The sequence below is a fragment of the Acomys russatus genome, chromosome 11 (genome assembly GCF_903995435.1).
Source record: "Acomys russatus chromosome 11, mAcoRus1.1, whole genome shotgun sequence".
NCBI lineage: Eukaryota > Metazoa > Chordata > Mammalia > Rodentia > Muridae > Acomys > Acomys russatus.
The window spans coordinates 58,010,041-58,031,987 of record NC_067147.1 but is presented as its reverse complement, the minus strand read 5'-3'; the positions used below and the strand labels follow the sequence as shown (position 1 = coordinate 58,031,987).

The window sequence follows — 21,947 nt, the reverse complement described above, 5'->3', positions numbered from 1 at the left end:
AAGTGAACTCCCCCTCCCCTAACTTGCCTTTTCCCCTTTTCTTGTTTGATTTTTTGAGACAGGGTTTCTCTGTGTAGCCTTGGCTGTCCTGGAACTCAGAGATCCGCCTGCCTCTGCCTCCCTAGTGCTAGGGTTAAAGGTGTGTGTGCCACTACCGCCCCGGCTTCTAAATTGCTTTTTGTAGGGATATTTTATCACAGCAAGAAAAACAAAACCAGGACACCATCTATGTAACATTTTTGTTATAGCAGCTTCAACAGACTAAATCAGTGCCCACTACATGTGTGTGTGTGGCAGCATGGCCATGTGAGGGCACATGTCCCTGGCACATGTCCCAGCCCATGTTCAGACATTAAATGCTCACTATGTGGTGTTCTGGAGGAAGCTATGAGTGGCTGTGGTAAGGCTGGGGCTGCAGGCCCTGCAGGTGTATGGGGCTATCAGAACACCCAGGCTTTGCCTCTTATCTTTTCCTTTCCATGGGGACTTCAGCTGGGTGGTGAGGGAGAGGCAGGACCCCACACACACACTTTCAAATTCAGGGCCCCTGCAACGGCCCTCTTCTCAAATGATCCATTCTGAGACTCTGCCCCGCTGGCCACCTGAGGACACGCAGGAGGCCCGGGCAAGGCTTGATGCAGATAGCACTCAATTTCCTAGGCTAAAATTACATATTAGAGTCAATTCTCATAAAACGTGGTGACACATTTAGGTGCTGAGAAGACGGGCTTTCTCAGAAGGCATAAAAAATGACCCAAATGGTAAAAATCAGCAGAAAGCTGACAGGCAGGGCCTGTGACAACAGTCTCCTTCTTCCCTGCTGCTGGTGGGCAGGTTCAAGATGGGGCTCCTCCCTTGACTCCCCAGGCGCAGTAGGATTAGCTCACACCAAAGCTTCCAGTATGGTAGAGAGTGGCTTGCCCCCTCCAGGCAACGAAGGTGCAGTGGCCAACATGGCTCCTGCCTGCTGGAAAGGGCCACCCCCTTCCTAGGGCATTGATGGACGGGGGTTTTCCACTGTGACGTCACACAGGGAGCCTATGGAGCAGGGCTGGGGGGGGGGGGGGGGTTGTACCTCTGTGAGTTTATGTGTACTGCCCATGGGCAGGAGCCCACAGAAGCTAAGACAGCATTGGATTCCCCAACGAGTGACAAACAGGGGTGGCTGTGGGTGCTGTGTGGGTGCTGAGAACTGAGCCCCAGTCCTCTTCAAGGGCAGCCAGCAGCAGCAGCTCTTCAGCGCCCCATCCCTTTACTACATCCCCCAAGGACACAAGGCCTGGGTGGATCTGTTTGTCCTTCTCCTCCTCACCCCCCACAACCATTTCGGCTACTGTGTGCTTGCGTTATGTCCTTGCAACCCAGTGTTCCTGAGCAAACCTAAGTGCCCCCTCCCACGAAGGCAGGGCAAAGCTCAGCCTGAGGCCGGCCAAGGGGAGGAGCCAGAGGGAGCCTAAGGCTCTGTGGCTCACATCCGGCTCTGTTCCTTGGACCGTGAGTCTTGTACATTAGATTCAAATGGTATCTAAAAACATCCAAACACCGGGCTGCTTAGGTAAAGGCGCCTACCGCCAAGCCTGACTACCCAAGTTCGATTCCTCATACCTACACTTGGTGAATGAAGAGAACCAATTCCAAGTGGACCTCTGACTTCCGTGTGCGTAATGGTGTACACATACCCTCCACCCCAACATGAATACATATGTGTGCACATACCCACACATGTAAATAACCACGACTTAAAAAGGACTTTAAAAAAATACCAATGGGGCGGGAGCCAGAGAGGCGGCTCACCAGCATGTCTAAGTGGAGTTCTAGCCCAGGACCTACATGGTGAAAGTTGTCCTATGTACCTCCACAAGCATGATGTGACACATGTCCACCCCCAGCCCAAATTAGTATGATCTTTTCTTGTTTTTATTTTAGACAAGGGTCATTCATTCTACCATGCAGCCCTGGTTGTCCTGGAACTATGTAGACTAGGCTGGCCTCAAACTCCAGACACACACACACACACACACACACACACACACACACACACACACACACGGCAAATGCCTTGGTCCCCACTCACACTTGCTTTCCTACTCCTCAGTACGTTGCTGGGTGGCATCTGCACATGCTGTGTGTTGCAAATGTTGTCTAACGGGGAGAGCCATCAGCAAGGCCTGAACTCAGACCAATGGTCTAGGTGCCTGCTGCTATGTGTAAGGCACAAGGGATCTTTACACCTGACATCTTGTTCCCTCATCACAGGCCACATCCTCATCTTTCTCTGTGTGGAATCCAATCCTGGTCCCCACCCCCACAAAGGCGCAAGTGTGCCCTGCATGTGTTTTGGGGCAAGAATAGGGGCCAGGGAACATGACCGACAGAAGCTTGGACAACTGGAGGCCCTGGACCTAATGGAGACTATTTTCAATTATAGAGTGTAATTAACAGCCCACCAAAGCAGAGCCCTTCTGAAGAGGTCCTTACAGACTTGCTCTAACGAATCACCAAGCCACTAGTGTGTATTCTCGGTGCTCAACTCTGGAAGCTCGGCCAAAGGGCCTCGGAAGCAATTAGTCCACTTAAGCAGGCTAAACGGTTTCCTAGCAATCTGGTTTACGCTTCAATGGCTTCCAAGTCTTAGGAAGTGAAAAGTCCCATCAGCAAGCCTCGGTGGAAGAAGGAACTCAGCTCCCCAGATTCCGTGTACACCCTCCGCCCTTTGCTTCCACTAAGTCTGGCGACTCGGCCTGTGTCCTACTCTTCCCAGCTTCACGATGGCCCTTCCCTGAGGGGGCATGTTAGGACCTTGGGAGCCTGGGGATCCCTATCTATGCAGAGCCTCCCCCGTCCCGCCCCCCCATGCCCCTCTCTCAGGAGTTGATGGGGGACAGGATGAGGAATGAGGTGAGATTGTCAAGGCCATGAGTCCGCAGCCTTTCCTGTCTTGTTCATTAGCCTGCTTAAGACAGCACACTCAACCTCCAGGCACCTCAGGCAGCCTGGACAGCCACAGGAAGTCAGCATCAACAGGCCAAAGAAACTGCATGTTTTACCATGGAAGAACTCTCCCTTCCATGTCCCTCCCCCTGCTTCCCCCCCCCCCCCCCGCCTCCATTGGGCCCTGTCTTCAAGAGTCAGGAGGGACAGCTCTGTGTCACACAAGGAAGACAAGGCTTCCCAGGGTCCCTCATGTCCACTATCCTATTTCCCTAGTTCATTCTCTACACACGAGGATTCTGGGAGCTCAGTGAGGAGCAGGGGGCGGGGGGCAAGACAGCAGCTACCATTTCTTTTGTTTTGTTGTTGTTTTTGGTTTTTTGTTTTTTTTTTTTTTGGTTGTTGTTGTTTTTGAGACAGGGTTTCTCTGGGTCACTATGGCTGTCCTAGACTCACCTTGTAGACCAGGCTGGCCTCGAACTCAGAGACCCGCCTGCCTCTGCCTCCCCAGAGGCGGCCATTTCTTATCAGCTTGCATAGGTCCCAATCCCATTGCCACCAGTTAGGATATGCCCGCCCCATGCTGGGCGTACCGGTCCCCTGCCCTGTGGAGCTGACGTGTGTCAAGATAAATACTGATATCAGAGTCTGGTCGATGGTTTAAAAAAAAAAGTGACAAGGAGACAGAACAGGGTGTGTGTGAGACAGCGATGGGGTGCCTTACACTGGGAAGGCCTTCTTATGATGGGTGGCATAGGTGTCAGAATCTGAAGAAATTCTGGAGGGGAAATAGGGATGTAGAAAAGAGCCTGGGGGTAGCATGTGCACAGGCTCTGAGGCAGGAGGAGTCCTGTGTGCATTGGCTGGGGTGGCAGGGAGATGGAGGGAACAAGTGAAAGGAAGAGAGGTCAGCCAGCCAGATAAAGAACGTCAGGACAAACTAGGCAGGGGTGGCGCACACCTGTAATCCCAGCACTCGGGAGGCAGAGGCAGGCAGGCAGATCGCTGTGAGTTCGAGGCCAGCCTAGTCTACAAAACAAGTCCAGCACAGCCAAGGCTACACAGAGAAACCCTGTCTTAAAAAAAAAAAAGAAAGAAAAAAGAAAAAAAAAAAGAAAAACCAAAACAAACAAAAAACACATCAGGACAGGCAGGCCTGGAACGTCTGGTGTTTGCCCTAGTCGGACCTACTGGACACAAAAATAAAACATAATCTGATGAGCTTTCAGCAGGATCCTTCCAGGGGCTTCACGGGAGGAGACAGAGGCGTCTCCTCCTCATGCACCTCCTGAGGTCACATTGGCTTCTGCACATACACCTCTGTGACAAGGGACAGAGGCACATAAGCACTTGAAATGGCCCTGGCTGGAAAAGTGTGGCTGTCAGTGGAGTGCCGAAGCCAGGCTGGGGAGCTGGGGCTTGATGCAAGCAGAGGAGAGCCGGGAAGGTTTCTGAGCAGGAAATCCCTTCCCTGAAGCCATGCTCATGTTGGCCAGAAACATAGGAGGGGAGTCAGCTGGGGAGTCGCAAGGTGAACAAGGGAGGCCAGCCCCAGGCACCAAGTGGGGGGCGGGCAGTGTGAGCGTGGACTACCCCCTTTGTGTCTGGGGGCGTCCCTGGGAATGCCTTCTCACACTGGGGTCCTTGAGGACAGGACCACTGTGACGGCTAATTTTGTCAGCATGGGCTGGGAACAGCCTAGGAGAGCGGAGAAGTCCAGCTCTGGGTGCCCGTTAGGTTCATTTCTAGAGGCGTAATTGGACGGTTTAGGCCACTGATGGGTCCAAACTTTGAGTAAGGACCGTGGAAAGTGGGCCCTGGCTGGAAGAAGAAGTCACTGGAAGGCATGCCTTTGAGGGGAAGCTATATTTTTAAAAAATATTTTAAAATGTATGCCGGGCATGGTAGTGCACGCCTTTAATCCCAGCACTCAGGAGGCAGAGGTGGGTGGATCGCTGTGAGTTCGAGGCCAGCCTGGTCTACAAAGTGAGTCCAGGACAGCCAAGGATACACAGAAAAACCCTGTCTCGAAAAACCAAAAAAAATTTTTTTTATTTAAAAATTTTTTATTTTATTTTTAGTTATGTACATGTGTGTATCTGTTGGGGGGGGGCATGTGTAAGACCCACATAGGATAGAAGAGGACATCCTCATCCCCTGAAGACAGAGTTACAGATAGCTGCGAGCTGCCTGGTATGGGTGCTGAGAACTGAACTCAGGTCCTCTGCAAGAGTAGCAAGGGTTCCTAACTGCTCAGCCGTCTCCCCAGCCCTGGCTTGTGTCTTGCCCATGCGGCCTTTCCTCCTTCCCCTGGTTTCCCGTCCACCATGAGGTGACCTGCCTCTCCCTTCACAAGCTCCTCAACCTACCCAAGTTCAGGGGGCCAAGCTGGCATCCCTCTAAAGCCATGAGCGAAGAGGAATGGTTCCTCCCTGTAAGTTAACTTCCTCATGTGTGTGTGACAGCTACGCAGCAGGAACCAACACAGAAGATTGTCAGCAGAGACCTGGGGTCCCCTCTGTGACTTAATGACCCTCTCATGGCTTGCGGAAGGAGCTGGAAATACAGTCACGAGAGGCACGAGAAGCCTTAGGGATGCTACAAACAGAGCTTAACTGATGACTCTGGTGGGAGCCTGGAAGAGCAGCAGCAATGTAGACGTCAGGGCCAGGCTCATGGGATTTCAGGTGAAAGCTATCTGCAGCCTATTCTGGCAAGGACACTGTATATCTTGCCCACGTCCTGAGAAATGTCCCAGGAAAGGCTGAGGTCAAAGGTTATAGACTTGTTAATGGAATGGAGGAAATATCAAGGCAGCATCATATCCGGGCAACAGCAAGGACACTGCTGGCTGCATTTAGCCAAGTTTACAGTGAGGGCTAGAAGCAAGAAGCAGGCACAAAGTCCTGAAAGCCACAGCATGTCCAGAAAAGGAGCATGTTTGAGGCTGTGGCCTAGGAGGGTTGAGTGTTAAAGAGATTCCAATAGGTCACTACTAAGAAGCCACACAGCCAGCAACGGGGACAACAGGGAGGTGTCTCAAGGAGTGTGTTGGCCATTAACCAGACCCCAGCCATAGCAGTTTATGAACCAGTAAACCCACGAGAAAGAGGTCCTCTGAGGCATGGAATGGGGCCAGCTAGGAGGCTGTTTCTATGGTTACCCACTCACCCAGAGCCCACTGCAGCTGTGGCCCAAAGGGCCTCCTCCTTCCCGGGCACTTTCCTCCATCCTCTTCCCGTCTCCCATGAATAGCTTCCCTTACCACATGCTCCCCCAACTGAGTGCACGGGGCCACGCAACCATCGCTAGACCACCCACCCCGAAATGTAAAACCAAAGTCAACCTTCCTTCCTTTAAACTGTTGTCTCAGTTACACAAAGCGAGCGACATAGTCGCACCTCCCCCTCTGCCCAGAGTTCCTGGAGCATAAGCGCAGCCTGCTCTGTCTTCAGTCTCCACTCGCTCTGCTTGCTTTTCCAGCCTTTGGTACTACAGGCCGGTACCTACAGAGGACCCAACAACACCCTGGTGCTTCCTGGGTAGAAAAAAGGGGGGCGGCACCTACCTCCCGCCATTGCTTGTTCTCCATCCCTTGAGTGTACATGACACACACTGGGGGGAAAGAAAGAAAAGAAATGTGGGTTAATATCTTAGGCCAAGGGGAAGGTAGAGGGTCAACAGCCTCACCCTAGATTGCTAGGCTGGGTTTGAGAAAAGAGTGCAAACACGCTGCGGTCTTGGTGAGCGAGGGTAAGAGCCTGGCCTCCAAGCCTAGACCACAGTTGGTCTGTTGTTTTTGTAGCACTAAGACTGGCCCCAGATCCTTGGACAAGCAAGCACCCTGCCACGGAGTTACACCTCCAGCCCCACAATGGGTCTCTGCTTACACAGCGCCACCTGGAAGTCAGCTTGGGAAAGGGGCCTGAGACCTCGATATGTCTTTTAGGCAGGAACTCCAGGGCTGTTCATTTCTATGGCATAGAAAGGTCCCAGGTGTGAGGCAGGCAGGCATGACAAAGGACTGAGGGGCAGGTATGGTGACAATGGCATCTGAAACACTTTGTCCCTTCAGAGCCTAAACAATCCCATGAGGCCTATTAGTATCACCAGATCCTGTTTACTGGTGGGTAAACTGAGGCTCTGAAAAGGCCAATGAGCTAGCCAAGGTCATGCTTAGCCAACTGAGCCCAGGCCACAGGCAACTGGGGCTCACAGGACAGAGGCCCTCTTGTCCCAGACACTCCAACACCTCCCAAACTACTCTGAGGTGCTGAGACCTCACAAGTACGGGGCCCCAAGTGGAGCCAATTCCCCAGTTCTTCTCTGGACACCATCAATGCAATGCTTGCCAACCTTGACTGACTGGCCCTGTGCCTGCACAGCTCTAGCACTTAGTGAGGGTGGCTGTTGGCTGCTGTCACTAGTCATCAGGGCTGCTCCTGTCACTGGGATAGTTGTTTCTGTCAGAGCAGGACTTACATGGGTCAGACTTGGAAAACATGTCTTTGTCCAAGAGGTTCCTGAAAGAGGGAAGAGAAGAGAAATTAGCAGGATGGAGGGGAACAGGGTGTCAGGGCCTAAGCCTGATGCAGAGCCTGGGGACGGCCTCGGACACAATAGAAAGGAAAGACAGTTTCCTCAGCACACTTGACCAACTTCACAAATACCAGGAACCACACAGGATGCCACATATCTGTCACCCTAGCACCCAGGTAAAGGAGAGTGAGACAGGAGACTAAGGAGTTCAAGGCTACCTACCCTGGGGCTCTATAGTGAATTAGAATAGTGAATAGAAATAGTATATATATATATATTATTATTATTATATTATATATATTTATATATATTCCTGGGAGGCCCTGAAGCCTCCTAAGATTTGAAGTGCTCTCCTGCCCACACCATAGCCACAGCTTCTTCAGATTGGCACCGTGGTGCCCTGGACCCTGGTACTTCTCATAAGCCAAATCTTAGTGAGCCTCAGCTAGCAAGCCCTTCTTAAACCTCTCCTTCTATCACTTCCGTCACTCAAAAATAAGGAATGGATGGATGACTGATAAGTATGACCCACCGGAAAGTATCTGTTTAGCCTCTGGTCTCCCAGGACACTTATCACAGCCTGCTGATTCCCTTGTCTGGGGCATATGGAGGAATTAATGAATGATTCCTCATTGAGGAATAAATGAATGCCTCCTCAAAGGGGACATGAACTCAACTGAACAAGATCTCTCTAAGGTGAAGAAGACCAGAGCTGAGGTCAGGTGTAGTGACCCACATCTACAATCCCAAATATTTGGGAGGCTGAGGCAGGAGGATGGAGTTCAAGGCCAGTCTAGGGGATGGGGTGAATGCTGTTTCCAAAACCCCAAACACATCCAGACATGGTGTAGCAGTCCTGTAATCTCAGAACTCAGGAGGCTGAGGCAGGAGGTTCATGAGTTCAAGGTCATCCTCAGTCACATGGTGAGTTTGAGGTAGCCTGGGCTACCTGGGACCCAGCTTCCAACAAACAAGAGAGAGTTCACGCATGGATCCAAGACTTGGGCTGGAAGAGGAGTAGTTGGCTAAGGAGGAATAGGGACAAAGGTCCCTGAGTGGCCTTGGGAGCCTCCTGCTCAATGTGGTGGGTAAGTCCGTTAGTGCCACTCAGATGCCCGAACACTGCCAGCTCAGCCCTGGGTGGGTGTGGCTTGGGGAGCCATGTCCTGTAGATTGTTGTCCCTCCACATATGTCATTGGGGTGCCACACAGCCCAGTGCAGACTGTCTCCAGTGGGGCAGGCCTATCCTTTCTGTCTTAGAGGCTGTCAACATCACCTGTCCCCAGAGCCCCTGGAGCTCTCGGAGGCCGGGGCTGTCCTCCACGCTCTGTACCTGTGTTCCAGACAGTAGCAGACAGAAGTCCTGCTTCCAGGGACAGCACAGCCAAAGACAGCAATCTCTGGGGAATACATGCCCACCCTCCACTGTCCCCTCCTTGAGCCTGAGGGGAGAGAGCTTAAACAGATTCCTCCAAGGTCGGGGTCCCCTCCAAGTGAGGAAAAAAGGGAGCCCCTAGGTGGGGAGGGAGGGATGGAGGGAGGGCAAGAGAGAGGGAGAGGAGAGTAAGGATCAATGAGTGCAGTTGGGGCTGGAGAGATGGCTCAGAGGTTAAGAGCACTGCCTGCTCTTCCAAAGGTCCCGAGTTCAATTCCCACATGGTAGTTCATAGCCATCATCTATAAATGAGATCTGGTATGCTCTCCTGGGGGTCAGGCAGAACACTATATATATAATAAATAAATCTTAAAAAAAAAAAAACAAATGCAGTTATCCACTTTGTAGCCAGGCCATAGGCACACAGCTAGACTAAGAATCGGAGTCCAGGTTGGAGATGTAAATCAGTCATAGAACGCTTTCCCAGTCTGCATAAGGCTCTGTGTTCAACCAACAGTACAGCACTGAACAAAGAAAGACCCAGCCTATGGCTCCTGGCTCCAGGCTCCAGCGGCTCCTAGCCCATACACTTCAGACTCTCAATAACTCAGGACAAGAGTCACCCTGGCAGCCATCACCCAAAGATAATGCAGCCCTCCGTCCTCCATGCTGCTGTCCTTTCTTCTTAATGCTGCAATACTGAACCTGGACCCACCACCTCGCCCCCCTCCTCCAACTCTCTCTGGCCTGGAACACACAGGATACCATGGCCACAGAGTCCACGGCTATTCCTGCCCCTTCAGGAAAGGCACTTCTACCGTCTGTCTCAACCCACCCAGCCCCTGAGTCATCAGCGTGCAGGCAGAACACAGAGGAAGACCCTAACAAATGACCAGTGGCTGAGGATGTAGCCCAGCGGGTAGTGTTTGCTCAGCACACACAAAGCTCTGGGTTTCGGTGTTGCACAAGGGTAGTACCAGCTCATCGGAAGCTGAGGCAAGAGGATTTCCACAAACTATAGGCAATCCTGGGCTACATCGTGAAACCTTGTGTTTAAAGCAATCACAAAACCAGGACAGGATAGCATGGGTTGTCCGGGGCGACACTCAGAGCTTTCATGTTCCCCCATAGCTACAGACGGGACCAACTGCCTCACATCCCGGCTCTGCACAGGTGACGTGGCTATCTCATGCCTCAGTTTCCCCATTTGTAAAATGGGGCTCCGTACAGTCCAGGGCTGCTTAGATGGATAAATGTGTGTTAACTGGCACCTACAGGCCAGTCCCCACCGGTCTGTGCTGGCCAGAGCACTCTTCTGAGGAAGTTCAGGCTCAATGGTAAGAAGAGAGCCACAAGCCACCTCTACCCTTCCTGGTCCAAGGAGCCAGGCCCTACTCTGACCACCCCATTGGCTGTGAGGACCCTTGCCTGGGTTTCCATCTTCATTCCTTCTCTGACGCCCTGTTTTGTCCTTGTGTCTTTCAACCCAACTCCTTACTTGATAGAAACGGGGTGCATGGGGCTCCCGAGATGCCTGCATCACTGCTTGGCAATGGGTCCCTCATTCTTTGGGGCTCACTTCAGTTTCCAGGGATAAAAAGGCAGGTTCTTAGGGCCCTTCCCAGAGTCTCTCAGCCTCCCACTGGATGCCAAAGGTCCCTGAGACTCCCTCACAGTCGCCAGGTCCCTCACCTGCCCCACTGAGCACTCCAGGCTCAGACAGAGGCACACAGCCAGCGAGACCAGGCCTTCAACTCCAATCAAGGCTCCAGCCACCAGGGCACTGACCAGGCCAGTCTAAACCAGACCATACATGGTTCTCCTCTGCTTTCTACTTTGGGAAAGCTCAAAGAGGAAAAAAATAAAATTCCCCTAACAGTCAAAACGTTTCACCCCCCCCCCCCCAAAAAAAGAGCATAAAACCCTTTATCTGTCTGCTCTGCAGCCTGGAGCTTCGCTTCTTTTGTTCCTAAAACCGAGGCTGGGAAAGCAGAGCCAAGGCCCTTTGCTTCCTGCCACCCCCAAGGACTCATTTCCAACGTGGGAGGCTGGGAGAGACATTACCAGGCTGTGGGGCCAGGGGCCTGAGGGGGATGCTTCCCAGCAGAGAGGCCCTGGGAAGTGGGCCTGGGGCTGGGATAGAGCCCCACCCAGTCTGAGGGAATACCCTGCCCTTGCCTGAACTATGGGTGAGCTAACACACGCTAACACCCCCAACCCCCCCCCCCTCTCACAGATGTGCCTGCCGAGCTTGCACTGGGCTGTGGCTGAGAAAGTCCCTTATGAGCTTGTACTTGAGTGATTCCAGGCCCAGGGGTCCTCAGCAGGGACCATGGATCCCTGAAACTAAGCAGATTGACGCTGGTGTGTGTGTGTGTGTGCGTGTGTGCGCGCGCGCGCGTGCGCTGGATGCAGGTTTGTCTGTCTGTCCTCATCCCATTCTCAAAGAAAACCACCAGGCTGCAAAGGTCAGGACAAGGCAAAGCCTGCCATCCCAGCCACTGTGAGTCTGAGGCAGGAGAAACACAACTTCAAAGCCTGCTTGGGCTAACAGTGAGTTCAGTGGCAACCTAGCTATCTCAGAAGAACACAAATCAAAAGGGTTGTAGCTCAGTGGTAGGGCACTCACTTAGCATGCAGAAGGCCCCAGGTTCAATCCCCAGCACAGGGAGGAAGGGAGGAAAGGATGGGGGAAGGAAAGAAGGGAGGGGGAAGGGAGGAAGGGAGGAAAAGAGGGGGAAGGGAGGAAGGGAGCGAGGGAGGAAGGTTTCTCTGAACTGGGAATGGTGGCACACACCGAGCAGCCTAGCATTTGGGAGGCTGGGGCAGGAGAGCAGCTGTTATGAGACTAGCCTCTGGTGCTAGGGAGAGATGACCTGACACAGCAATGACAGAGCCCCAGGACCCGAAAGCACATTGGCGTCATCTCATTTTTCAAAATCAACATCATGCCACACATCTGGTCAACGGAGTACATGAGGGATGACTACTCACACCATGGGCCAGGTCCCTTGTCAGGTCTAACCTGGGACACTCAACTGACCCTTCATTCCAAGCAGGTGCCAGTTCACATCCCTAGAAGGGACCGATCTGACCTCTGAAGTGCGTTACTGGGGTTGTCCAGGAGCACCTAAGTCACAGAGCCTGGGCTGTCCCAAGGTCACAGGAAGGGACACCTGTGCCCCTTCCATTTCCGCTGGCACAACCAAAAGGGACAGAAGGGCATCCATCTCCTCCACTGTCACAGGAGGAAGTCATCAAGGGACACAGGCCAGGAGGAAGAACCTGCGCATCTGCCACCCACCACCCTGTCACATCCTACTCTTTCCCTGCCTGGCCGTGCTGTCTCCCTGCCAAACAACCTTACCAGGCCTAATGAGCAGCTCTCACAGGGTGTCCAGCGAGCCTTCTAGGGCTGGCGACGTTTTTATTGCTATAAGACACTGGCATAATTGTCCCTGCCAAGTGGCAGGGTCAGGGGAGAAAGCCGTGGCCTCGGAAGCAGCCAGGTTGGGATCCTGCGTGGCCACATAGCAGTCTGTCACCCTGGACAGTCTCCTCACACCTCAGCCTCTTGTTGCAGCTTAAACTGGAAACAGGAAGTGATCTTGTTGCTCTCCCCCCAAATACCCCGACCTGTGTCACGTCCACAGCCTGTCCATGCTGCCCTCCCCATCCTCTGCTTGGCCTGCCTAGCAACGCATGGACTTCCTGATGCGCCCCACTCCCCACCAGCCTAGCGTGCTCAGTAACCAGAGGTTAGCCATAACTCTTGCTTAACAAGATCCACCCCCCCCCCCCCCCCCCCACCAATGATGTGAGAACAGTAAATCAAAACTCATTCCTGCCCGGCGTGGTGGCGCACGCCTTTAATCCCAGCACTCAGGAGGCAGAGGCAGGCGGATCGCTGTGAGTTCGAGGCCAGCCTGGTCTACAAAGTGAGTCCAGGACAGCCAGGGATACACAAAGAAACCCTGCCACCCCCCAAAAAAAATTTCCTTCCTGTGGGCCCCAAAGCTATGGTTACAGGCCCCCCTCCTCTCTGATCTCAGCGGGGACCGCAATTGCTCATATTGTTCCAGTCACACTGACCCCTGTGCTTCTACAAGCAGAGCCAGGGCCCTTTCTGCCCCAGTGCCTTTGCGCTCGCTCTCCTGCTCCGAGCACGGTCTCTTCTCTTCCCTTCATGCCACCTGCCTCACCATCTGAAGGGAATGAACTCACTTGCTGATAAGTTCAGGGATGTTATTTGCATAATAAAAATGTGCATAGGCTAGCCCTTTAATTCCAGCACTTGGGAGGCAGAGGCAAGCAGGTCTCTAAGAGTTTGAGGCCAGCCTGGGCTACAGAGTAAGACCCTGTCTCAAAGAACAAAACAAAACAAAAATATGCACAGCCGGACATGGTGTACTCCCAAGGCCAGCTGCACGTACACACTGAGACTGTCTCACGAAAGCAAAAAGGACATGGTCCCCAATGGCAGAGCACTTGCTAGGGGAACTGTCAGGCCCTAGGTTCCATTGTCGGCATTGTGCAGAGCTCACGCATGTGTGTATGCAGGTACATATACACACACACTCTCTCTCTCTCTCTCATCTCTTGTGAATTTTATAAGTTTCTGTTTTTGTTTGTTTGTTTGTTTTTTTCGAGACATGGTTTCTCTGTGTAGCCCTGGCTGGCCTGGACTCCTTTGTAGACCATGCTGGCCTCGAACTCAAGGAGATCCACTTGCCTCTGCCTTCCAAGTGCTGGGATTACAGGTGTGTGCCACCACACCTGGCTGTGTCTCTGTTTTTTTAATGATGGTTATTTGAGCTTGAGAAATGGTTGCACAATTAAAAGCACTTGCTGCCTGTGCAGAAGACCGTTCAGTTCCCAGAACCCTTATCAAGTGTTTCCTGAGCTTCTGTAACTCCGGCTCCAAGGGACACAATGGACACATGTTCTCATAAGGGGCCTAATGTTGGCCTCAAGTTCTGACTCCTCACATTTTCAGGCCAGTGGACATCCAGGAGCAGGTAGCCCTAAAGGCCACACTGCTGCTCTGAGACCGGGGGGGAACCGCATGGGTGGGCAGAAGAAAGCGGGGGTGGGGGGTGGGGGGGTGGAGACACCCGGCAGCACTCGGCAAGGGCCCAGGACCTTGGCTTGCTGCCTGTCACGCTAAGGAGGAGCAGAGGCAGTCAGGAGTCTGGATGGCTCCTTGGAAAATTGATCTCTGTCCCCAACACTGGCTGTCCTCTGGCCTAAAAATGTGAGGATCCAGACCTCAAGAAGTCAACAGTAGGCCACCTGTAATTTCAAGGAGCCGGTAGCCTTTGGCAGGCGGGAGTGCCCCTCCAGAAACAGAATCCACGCAGGTTCTAATGTGACAGAGACTCCCTTATGTCAAAGATGGGGGCGGCGGTGAACATGCAGTCCGGCTCTGACCACTCTCTGGGATTGCTGAGGATTTGTTCAAGATTGTGATTTTTCAGATCAAAGCCCCTTCCCAGAAAGACCCTTGGCTGCACGGTTTGCTTTCTGTCTTTAGATGCAGTTGCGACGCCTGGTATAGAAGGCAGCGGCTTTGCAACAGCGAAGCTTGCCGTTTGAAATGATAATGTGGATCTTCATGGCAAAGTGGCTAATAAACCAGCCCCACGATGGCTAACCTCTAGACTCACTACCACCTCAGAAACACAGGTTATTTCAGGTTCAGGTTACTAACAGCCAGATTTCCTGTTCCGTACACACAGGCAAGGGCTTCCTGAGGAGCCCGTCGGCCTCCCCCCTCCCTCTGCCATCTCCCTCGCCTCCCTCATGCCCTGAGTCTGAGCAGGAGAAGGCTGGAGAGGGTAAGGAGCTACTGCCCTATGGTCTGGGTCTGGACACCTCCATCGCAGAAGTCTGTGCTCTGCCTCTCAGAGTCAGCAGCCTAGCCATGCCTGACGGAGGACCACTTGCCTCTGTCTCACCTCCACTAGCTGCTACCCAAGTGCTACCAGGATCCCTATGGAGCCTTGCCCTCTGAGGTCACAAGCTGTGCACCCACCTCTCTCCTAACCTCAGACCTATGCTTTTACCTCTCTGGGCCTTGATTTCCTAGGCAGACAAAAAGGAAACATGGCAATTTACTGCGGAGGATTGTCGGGGAGCTAAAAAGCCACAGTTGGGGGGCTGGATGGCTTAGCAGTTGAAACGCTTGTTCTGTTAATATGAAGACTGTAGCTGGGGACCCCAGAAACCCACAGAAATGCTGGGTGGGGATGATAGCCTCTAATTGTGTCCTCAGGAGACAGAGATAGTGAATCTCTCCAGAGCAACCAGGCTAGAGAGATCTCTTTGCCTGTCACAGCCCTTAGAGGAGCCAGCCTTCCCAGAGACTGGATTTTGCAGCTGCTTGCAGGTAGCATGCTTGGACAGGGCCCACACTTCGGGTGAAGTCCTAGCCCCAAGACACCGAGTTGGGGAGGGGACAAAGTCAGATGTTCGGGAAACTGTAGCCATTTGTTCCACAGCAGCTGGAAACTAACGGCCATCTGAGGGCTAGCTTAGAAGGCCACCACCAGTAGAGAGGCAACAGGTATGTGTCTGTCTAACAAGGACGCCAACTGCTCAGCTGGAGTAAGCGTCCAAAAGTGCCATGGTGACCCTCCTCTGGCTTTGTTGAATATCTGGGTGTGGTTGGTGGTTAAACAGCTCTCCTTTCCGTAATGCTGGCTCTCACAGCTGCCACCATGGCCCCCAGGTCCACCCTGTCCCCGCTGTCATCTCCCCTGTGTGTGCTCAGAGTGAACTCACACCTGTCTACAAGGCCCAGGACACAGTGTCTCTCTCCCTAGCGTGCTGTGTGTTAGCTTGAACAGACAGCAGTAACCAACCTCTAAGGGCAGAAACCCAGCCAGCCACCAACCCCTACCATCTGGTGGGGAAGGAAAGCTTGGTAGATTCTGAGGAGGCATCCAGCCTGCCCTGGCCTCAGGAGCCCTCGTATGCCTCTCCAACATGACCCTGCCCAAGCACAAAGGCTCCCTGTAATATGAAAACGCAAGTCACTCTTCCCAAGCACAGAGCTGATAACAGCTACTAGCATTGGGCAAGGATGTCCGGCTGCCAGGGCCTCTGGAGGAAGATGGGGCCACAGGACACAGGTAAGCTTTGTTGTTGTTGGCTGGTTGAGACAGGGTTTCTCTGTGTAGCCTTGGCTGTCCTGGACTCTCATTGGAGACCAGGCTGGCCTCGAACTCACAGGGACCCACCTGCCTCTGCCTCCCGAGTGCTGGGATTAAAGGAGTGCACCACCACCGCCCGGCCACAGGCAAGCTTTGAATGGATCTACAGAATGGCTAATATTCCTAGTCAAGAAAGGTCTGTCAGTAAGGAAGGGCACAAGGCTCAGGGGCGTTTGAAGTCACATCATATACCATGTCTGCCGGAATCTAGTTCCACGAACCACCTTCCCTCCAGGAATCACCACACCACATCGAGTCATCTCCGGGGCTCTACCCAACCCTGGCATCCAACACTAGACACAGACCTTTGTTACTGTGTGAGGTCAAGTGATGAAAGCGGCCGCTGTTCTCAGACTAAGTCATTGAATCCCTGTAATGGACAGGGATCACTAGGCTCCTTTCACAGAGGAGGAAGCTGAGGCCACAGAGAAGCAGCAGCTCACCAGACACCCAGGCACAGAGCTGGGGTGTGCCTCAGTGGTAGTGTATTTGCCTAACATGGATTTGATTTCCCAACAGTCTCAATTGCACATACACACATACACACATACACACACACACACACACCCAGAGAGAGAGAGAGAGACAGAGAGAGAGACAGAGAGAGAGAGAGAGAGAGAGAGAGAGAGAGAGAGAGAGAGAGAGAGAATATCACAGGAGGTTCTGGAGAGTCTTACTATGTAGACCAGGCTGGCCTGGAACTAACAGAGCTATGTCTGCCTCTACCTCCTGGGTGCTGGGAATTAAGCCAAGCTCACAGTTTTTGCTGTTGTTGTTGAGGTTGGTTGGTTAGTTGGAGGCAAGATCGGTCTCTCTTTCTCTCTGTAGCCCTGGTTATCCTGGAACTGGCTATGTAGACCACATTGGTCTTTGTTTTTTATTTTGTTTTTTTCCTTTCCTTTTCTTTTCCTTTTTTTTTTTTTTTTTTTTTTTTTTTTTTTTGTTGTTGTTGTTTTTTGTTTTTGCTTTTGTTTTGTTTTTTCTAGACAGGGTTTCTCTGTGTAGCCCTGGCTGTCCTGGACTTACCAGGCTGGCCTCGAACTCACAATGATCCACCTGCCTCTGCCTCCCAAGTGCAGGAATTAAAGGCATGGACCACCACCGCTCGGCCTGTTTTTGTTTTTTCTATAAAGGGTTTTCTGTGTGGCCTTCACTGTGCTTTGTAGACCCAGCTGGCCTCGAAGTCACGGAGATCTGCCTGCCTCTGCCTCCCATAGTGCTGGGATTACAGGCGTGTACCACCGTGCTCGGCCAAGCTCACATTCTTGACAATGTGTCAAACAGCGCAAGGCTGGCTCACCCTCAGTCTTGGGTCTACCAGAGTGACAGCAGTGATTCATTTGGGAGTGGGACCACAGATTGGCCCGAGATGTTCTCTACAGAGGCAGAGGTCCTAATGCGTCCATCCCGTGGTACCGTTTGTTTTCTGTACGCACACTAAGCACCAGTGAGGTTCTGGGCAAGGTCCGGGACCCTGCCCCTGCATCAGGCAGCTGTGTTCTGCTGAAGTGCCCAGGTCAGGCTCAGCGTGTATCTAGAACAGTCCCTAGGGCAAGGCAGAGTTTCTGGGCCTAGATCAAGGGAGCCAGAGAACTAGCTCATTAAACGCCCTGAAGCACTGCACCCAGCTGCCCACTTGGAGGAAGTGGTCAGCAGGGGTCACTGAGGTGCTCATGGTAGGGCACCCTCGTCTGGCGATGTGGGCGCCTCAGGTCTTTGCCCTCCCCAGAACCTGGATCACTGGCCCTAGCTAAAGCAGAGATGGGCCTACAGAGTCAAGGCCAGCCAGGTTGCTTTGTCACCTCCCCTTTGTCCCAAGTGACCATTCCATCCTCCTCTCTCTTCACCGAAACCGTATCTCCCTCATTGTTATCTCAGAGGAGCAGAAGTAGGGCTTGGCCAGGCCTTCTACAAAATGTGGACATTGTCCCTTCAGAGGGCTGGACATTAGGGTCAACCTAGAGCCCCGACCTCTAGCAACTCTGCTGCAGCAGGTACCTCTCATACGTGGTGGTTATCTGTGCCCTTTGGAAGTTTCCAGAAACCACAGTGAGGGACCAAGGGTTTCTGTCTCGGGCTGATCCCTGTGGCCACCCGCTGCTCAGTGCGGCACGCCCCTCTGTACCCACGGCTCCATCCGCCTGCAGCGTTGGTACTCATGTGGGACAAGCAGGTGAGTTACCTTGGAGCCGGGCTTCCCTGGGAGGAGACAGACTTGACAACTAGGAAACTGAAGCTTGGAAGTTCGCCTCAAGTGGCAAGCCAGGGATCCCTCACAAGATGTCTGACCCTCTCCCCAAGTCTCACTGTTCTCACTCTTCCCCTCCATGTACTGGGGTGTCTCTGGGGCCTGTCACAGGAGCATTGCTGCCCACCATGCTCACTCAGAGGCTCTGAACCCAGGGTCCCAGAGATGTAGAAGCCAGTGCTTTAGGGACGAAATGATATCCCTGGGAAGCGGAAAGCACAAAGCCTTTCCGGGTAGGGAACAGGCTGTTCAGAAGCTCAGAGGTGGGAAGGCTCTGAGAGACAACTGAAGAGCCTGAGGGATCTGGAATGATTGAAGGCGGGGAGGCAGGGCTGTGTGCAGAAGGAGGGCAAGCTAGCAGCTGCTGACAGCTGCGGAGGTGACACTAGAGCTAATGGGCCACCAAGGAACCTCCCAGCAAAGTAAAGGCAGATCCGAATTGTCTCTGTGTGGGACTGAGGTGGGGGGGAGGGGACAGACACAGGTTTGGGAATCACCACAGTAACCCCTTGGAAAGCCTGGCTGGGGACACCCCTCACCTCAAGTCCTCAGGAAGAAACTCCTGGAAGCCTTCCTCCTTCATTCCTCAGACCCTACCTACACTTCCCCAGTGTTTCAACTCAGTAACTCAGAGCTGAGGGGACACGAGGTAGACAAAGTCTCACCCAACAGTAACCCGCATGAAGCAGAGGTGAGTGCTTTCAGGGCTCCGGAAACGCCCATGGGCCATCATTGCCAGAACCTCAAGGTGAGCTCTATCTGGACCCCAGTGTACCTCACAGACCTATCAAAGCAGCCAGCCCGGTGGGGGGGGGGCGGGGTGCCCGGTCACCTGCCCGTCCACCCTTGGGGCATCCTGTTTGGAGAACCTGAGAGGCCCAGCTTCTCAGAGAAGTCATCTCCAACCTGTATGGCATTGCAGGGGCCTTGTAGGGTGGCAGCCTACCAAAAAAAACAAACTCCCTCCTTCTCCCACCTGGGGATTCTGACGGTTCACCATCAGCCCTTTACTCCTTTGGTGTAAGATTTTTTTCCATCCGAGTTACTGGTTTTTAATGGCGCCACTCTTAAGTTCGTTGGGGCTTCCCCGCACTCTGAGAGTGTCCCAGCTCATCCTTCTCACTGGAGGTGAAATCGAAAGAAGGCTTTCAAATTCTGGGTTCTAAGACAGTGGAGGAGGGGAAGGAGGCTGGGGCGTAGATCTGAGGGTGGGGGCGAGGTCACAGGAGGCACAGTGGGTTATGCCTGAGGGGGGATGGTGCTAGCCACTCTCGCTTCGCATTTTGGAGAGGGTGAATCAGAGAGAGCCTAAGCGAGACCCCGGGGGCAGCTCCTCCCCTCCCCACTCAGGCGTTGGGACCCTTGTTACTGTTTCTTCCTGCTGTCCTGGAAGCAAATGCTCCTAAGGCAAACTTTCTGGGAACCTGACCCTTGCTTGGCTGCCCATTTAGCCGTCGCCACCCGCCGCAGGGCAGGAGGGTCTCTGAAGACCGGCAGCGGGGCACCTCGGAGGCGAGGACACTGAAAAGCGGGCTCGCTAAGCAATGGATGGAAGAAGCTAAGGAGAAAAGGGAAGGGATTCCGGCCCAGGGGCGGGGCAGGGGGGACACCCAGCCGGCGGGCAGCTCACCTGCACGATACGGTGATCTCCACCTTGGTAGCCGGGATGCTGCCCGCCAAGGAGTCGAACTCGCTGAGCGACGCCATGTCCTCGGGCTGCTCCATCGCCCACCGTACCCCCACCCCACCCCAAATTAGTCAATATTCCTGCGCGATTCACGCCTCCTCCGGAGCGGCTGGAGCCCTGGGCTGGGCGGCCAAGGGAGGAGAGGAGCGCGAAGAGGGGGCGTGGGAAGTGCGAGAGGGAAGGGGGCGGAGAGCGGGGGCCGCGGAGAAGGGGGCGCGGGAGCTGCTGCGGGGAGGCGGGGGCAGCGGCAATGGAGCTGGGGCGCAGCGGAGAGGGGCGTGGGGACTCGGGGGGCGAGAACTGCGCCGCCTCGGGTTTGGGGCGCAGCGCCACGTCCTCTGCTAGGGCTCCAGCTTCGGGGCGCCGGGACTGCGGGAAAATCAAATGTGCCCGTAGTCGCCACCGCCTCCCGCCAGTCGCGCGCGCAACGTGCGGGGTCCGCGGGCGCCGGAGGGGCCGCCTGCAGGGGCCGGGGCGGGGCCGGGGCGGGGTCTGCGCGGGGCGAGTGTGGGAGCGGTGTGTGTGTGTGTGTATGAGTGTGCGCGCGTGTGTGTATGTGCACGCGCGTGGCGGGCGTGGGGACGCAGCTCTGGATGACAGGGACAGGGCTGGGGACAGCCAGAGACGTTGGGAGGGGAACGGTGCAAGGGACACCAGTTTGGGCAGCATCGAGGCGGGCTTTGCTGAGTGTGCGCGCCACCACGGGAGGGTCTAAGCCTAGAGCAAGGTCTCCATCTCCCCTTGTGCCAGGAGGGCAGGTCCGGTTTCCCACGTAGGGTGGGGTCTGTGGACACTTGCTTATCCGCCTCTGGTGCCCGCCAACCTTGGTCTTGGCCAGTCGCCAGAACCTTTACCCAGATTCTTCGTTCTCCTCCTCCTCTCGTCGTGACCGTAAGGGCTGAACCAACCCCCAGGTCTGGAAGCTTCCTCCACTAGACTGGAAGGATGGCCTCAGAGATTTGAGCCAGCTCCCAGTCTACCAAGCTCAGGGCATTGGGAAGCGAGGGGAGGGTCAAAGCATCTCTCAGGCAGTGTCTTCCCAGCCAAGCCTGGAGCCTCCTGCCCTGCTCAGCCTGCCCTCTGGCCCTGGGGTTGCAGCGCCAAGCCGCCAAGCTGGCTCCTCGAGGCTGTGCCCAGCAGTTTCCTCTCCAGCAAACCCACCACGGCCCCTCCTCAGCCTCAGGGTAGCTTCCACTTCTTCACACACCAGGGGTAGGCTTCTGGCAGCTGGGCGTTCTGAGCAGGTGCACACGAATGCTATTTGAAATCAGCCAGAGCTGAGGACAAACAGAACACCTTCCTTAGTTTTGCACAAGTGTTTTTTGTTTACCTATGGCTCCAGATCAGCTGGACTCAGTTCTGTCACCTGGGGGTGGGGGGATGGGGGCTGTGGGGGGGGGGGTCACTGGAATTCCCCAGGAAGTAAAAACCAGAACAATTCACTTTGGGGTTGGGCCTGGGGCCCTCCCTGTACAAAGAACAAGTCAGTCTCCCGCTTATTTTTTTGTGTTTTGCTTTGCTTTAATTGTTTTTCAATTTTCAATTGATTTCAAATTTAGAACAAAATGCAGTCTGAGCCACAAGTGAGCTACTAGTCAGCGTATGTCTAAAACCGTCGTTCAATATGGTAATGAGACAGATGAGTGGAACCTAAGACGTTCCTTCCAGCCCAGGGCTCTGTCTGTGTCCTTAGAGTGAATCTAGCTTCCAGTGTTGTATAGCAGGATGGCACCAAAGCACAAAGATTTGAAGTGGCTTGCCAAAATTTATGACTGGAAGTGTGTTTTTATTTCATTTTTTTGTTTGTTTGTTTTTTGTTTTCTGTTTTTTGTTTTTTTGAGACAGGCTGGCCTCAAACTCACAGAGATCCATCTGCTTTTGCCTCCCTGAACGCTGGATTTATAGGCGTGTGCCACCACAGCCTGGCAGGAATATGCTTTAAAAGACAATCT

The 21,947-nt window shown here is 53.7% G+C and overlaps 1 protein-coding gene across 1 annotated transcript in view; it reads right to left on the bottom strand.

Moving 5' to 3' along the window:
* The window catches only part of Cpne5 (copine 5), an 84,277-nt gene extending 64,063 nt beyond the window's left edge, over positions 1-20,214 (bottom strand). The window contains exons 1-3 of the mRNA XM_051153423.1: positions 19,939-20,214; positions 7,414-7,454; positions 6,500-6,546 (exon numbers count right to left, since the gene is read on the bottom strand). Of these exons, the coding sequence (XP_051009380.1) occupies positions 6,500-6,546; positions 7,414-7,454; positions 19,939-20,033 (183 nt within the window). The 5' untranslated portion in view covers positions 20,034-20,214. The remainder of the gene's footprint in view (positions 1-6,499; positions 6,547-7,413; positions 7,455-19,938) is intronic.
* Between the last annotated feature and the right edge of the window lie 1,733 nt (positions 20,215-21,947).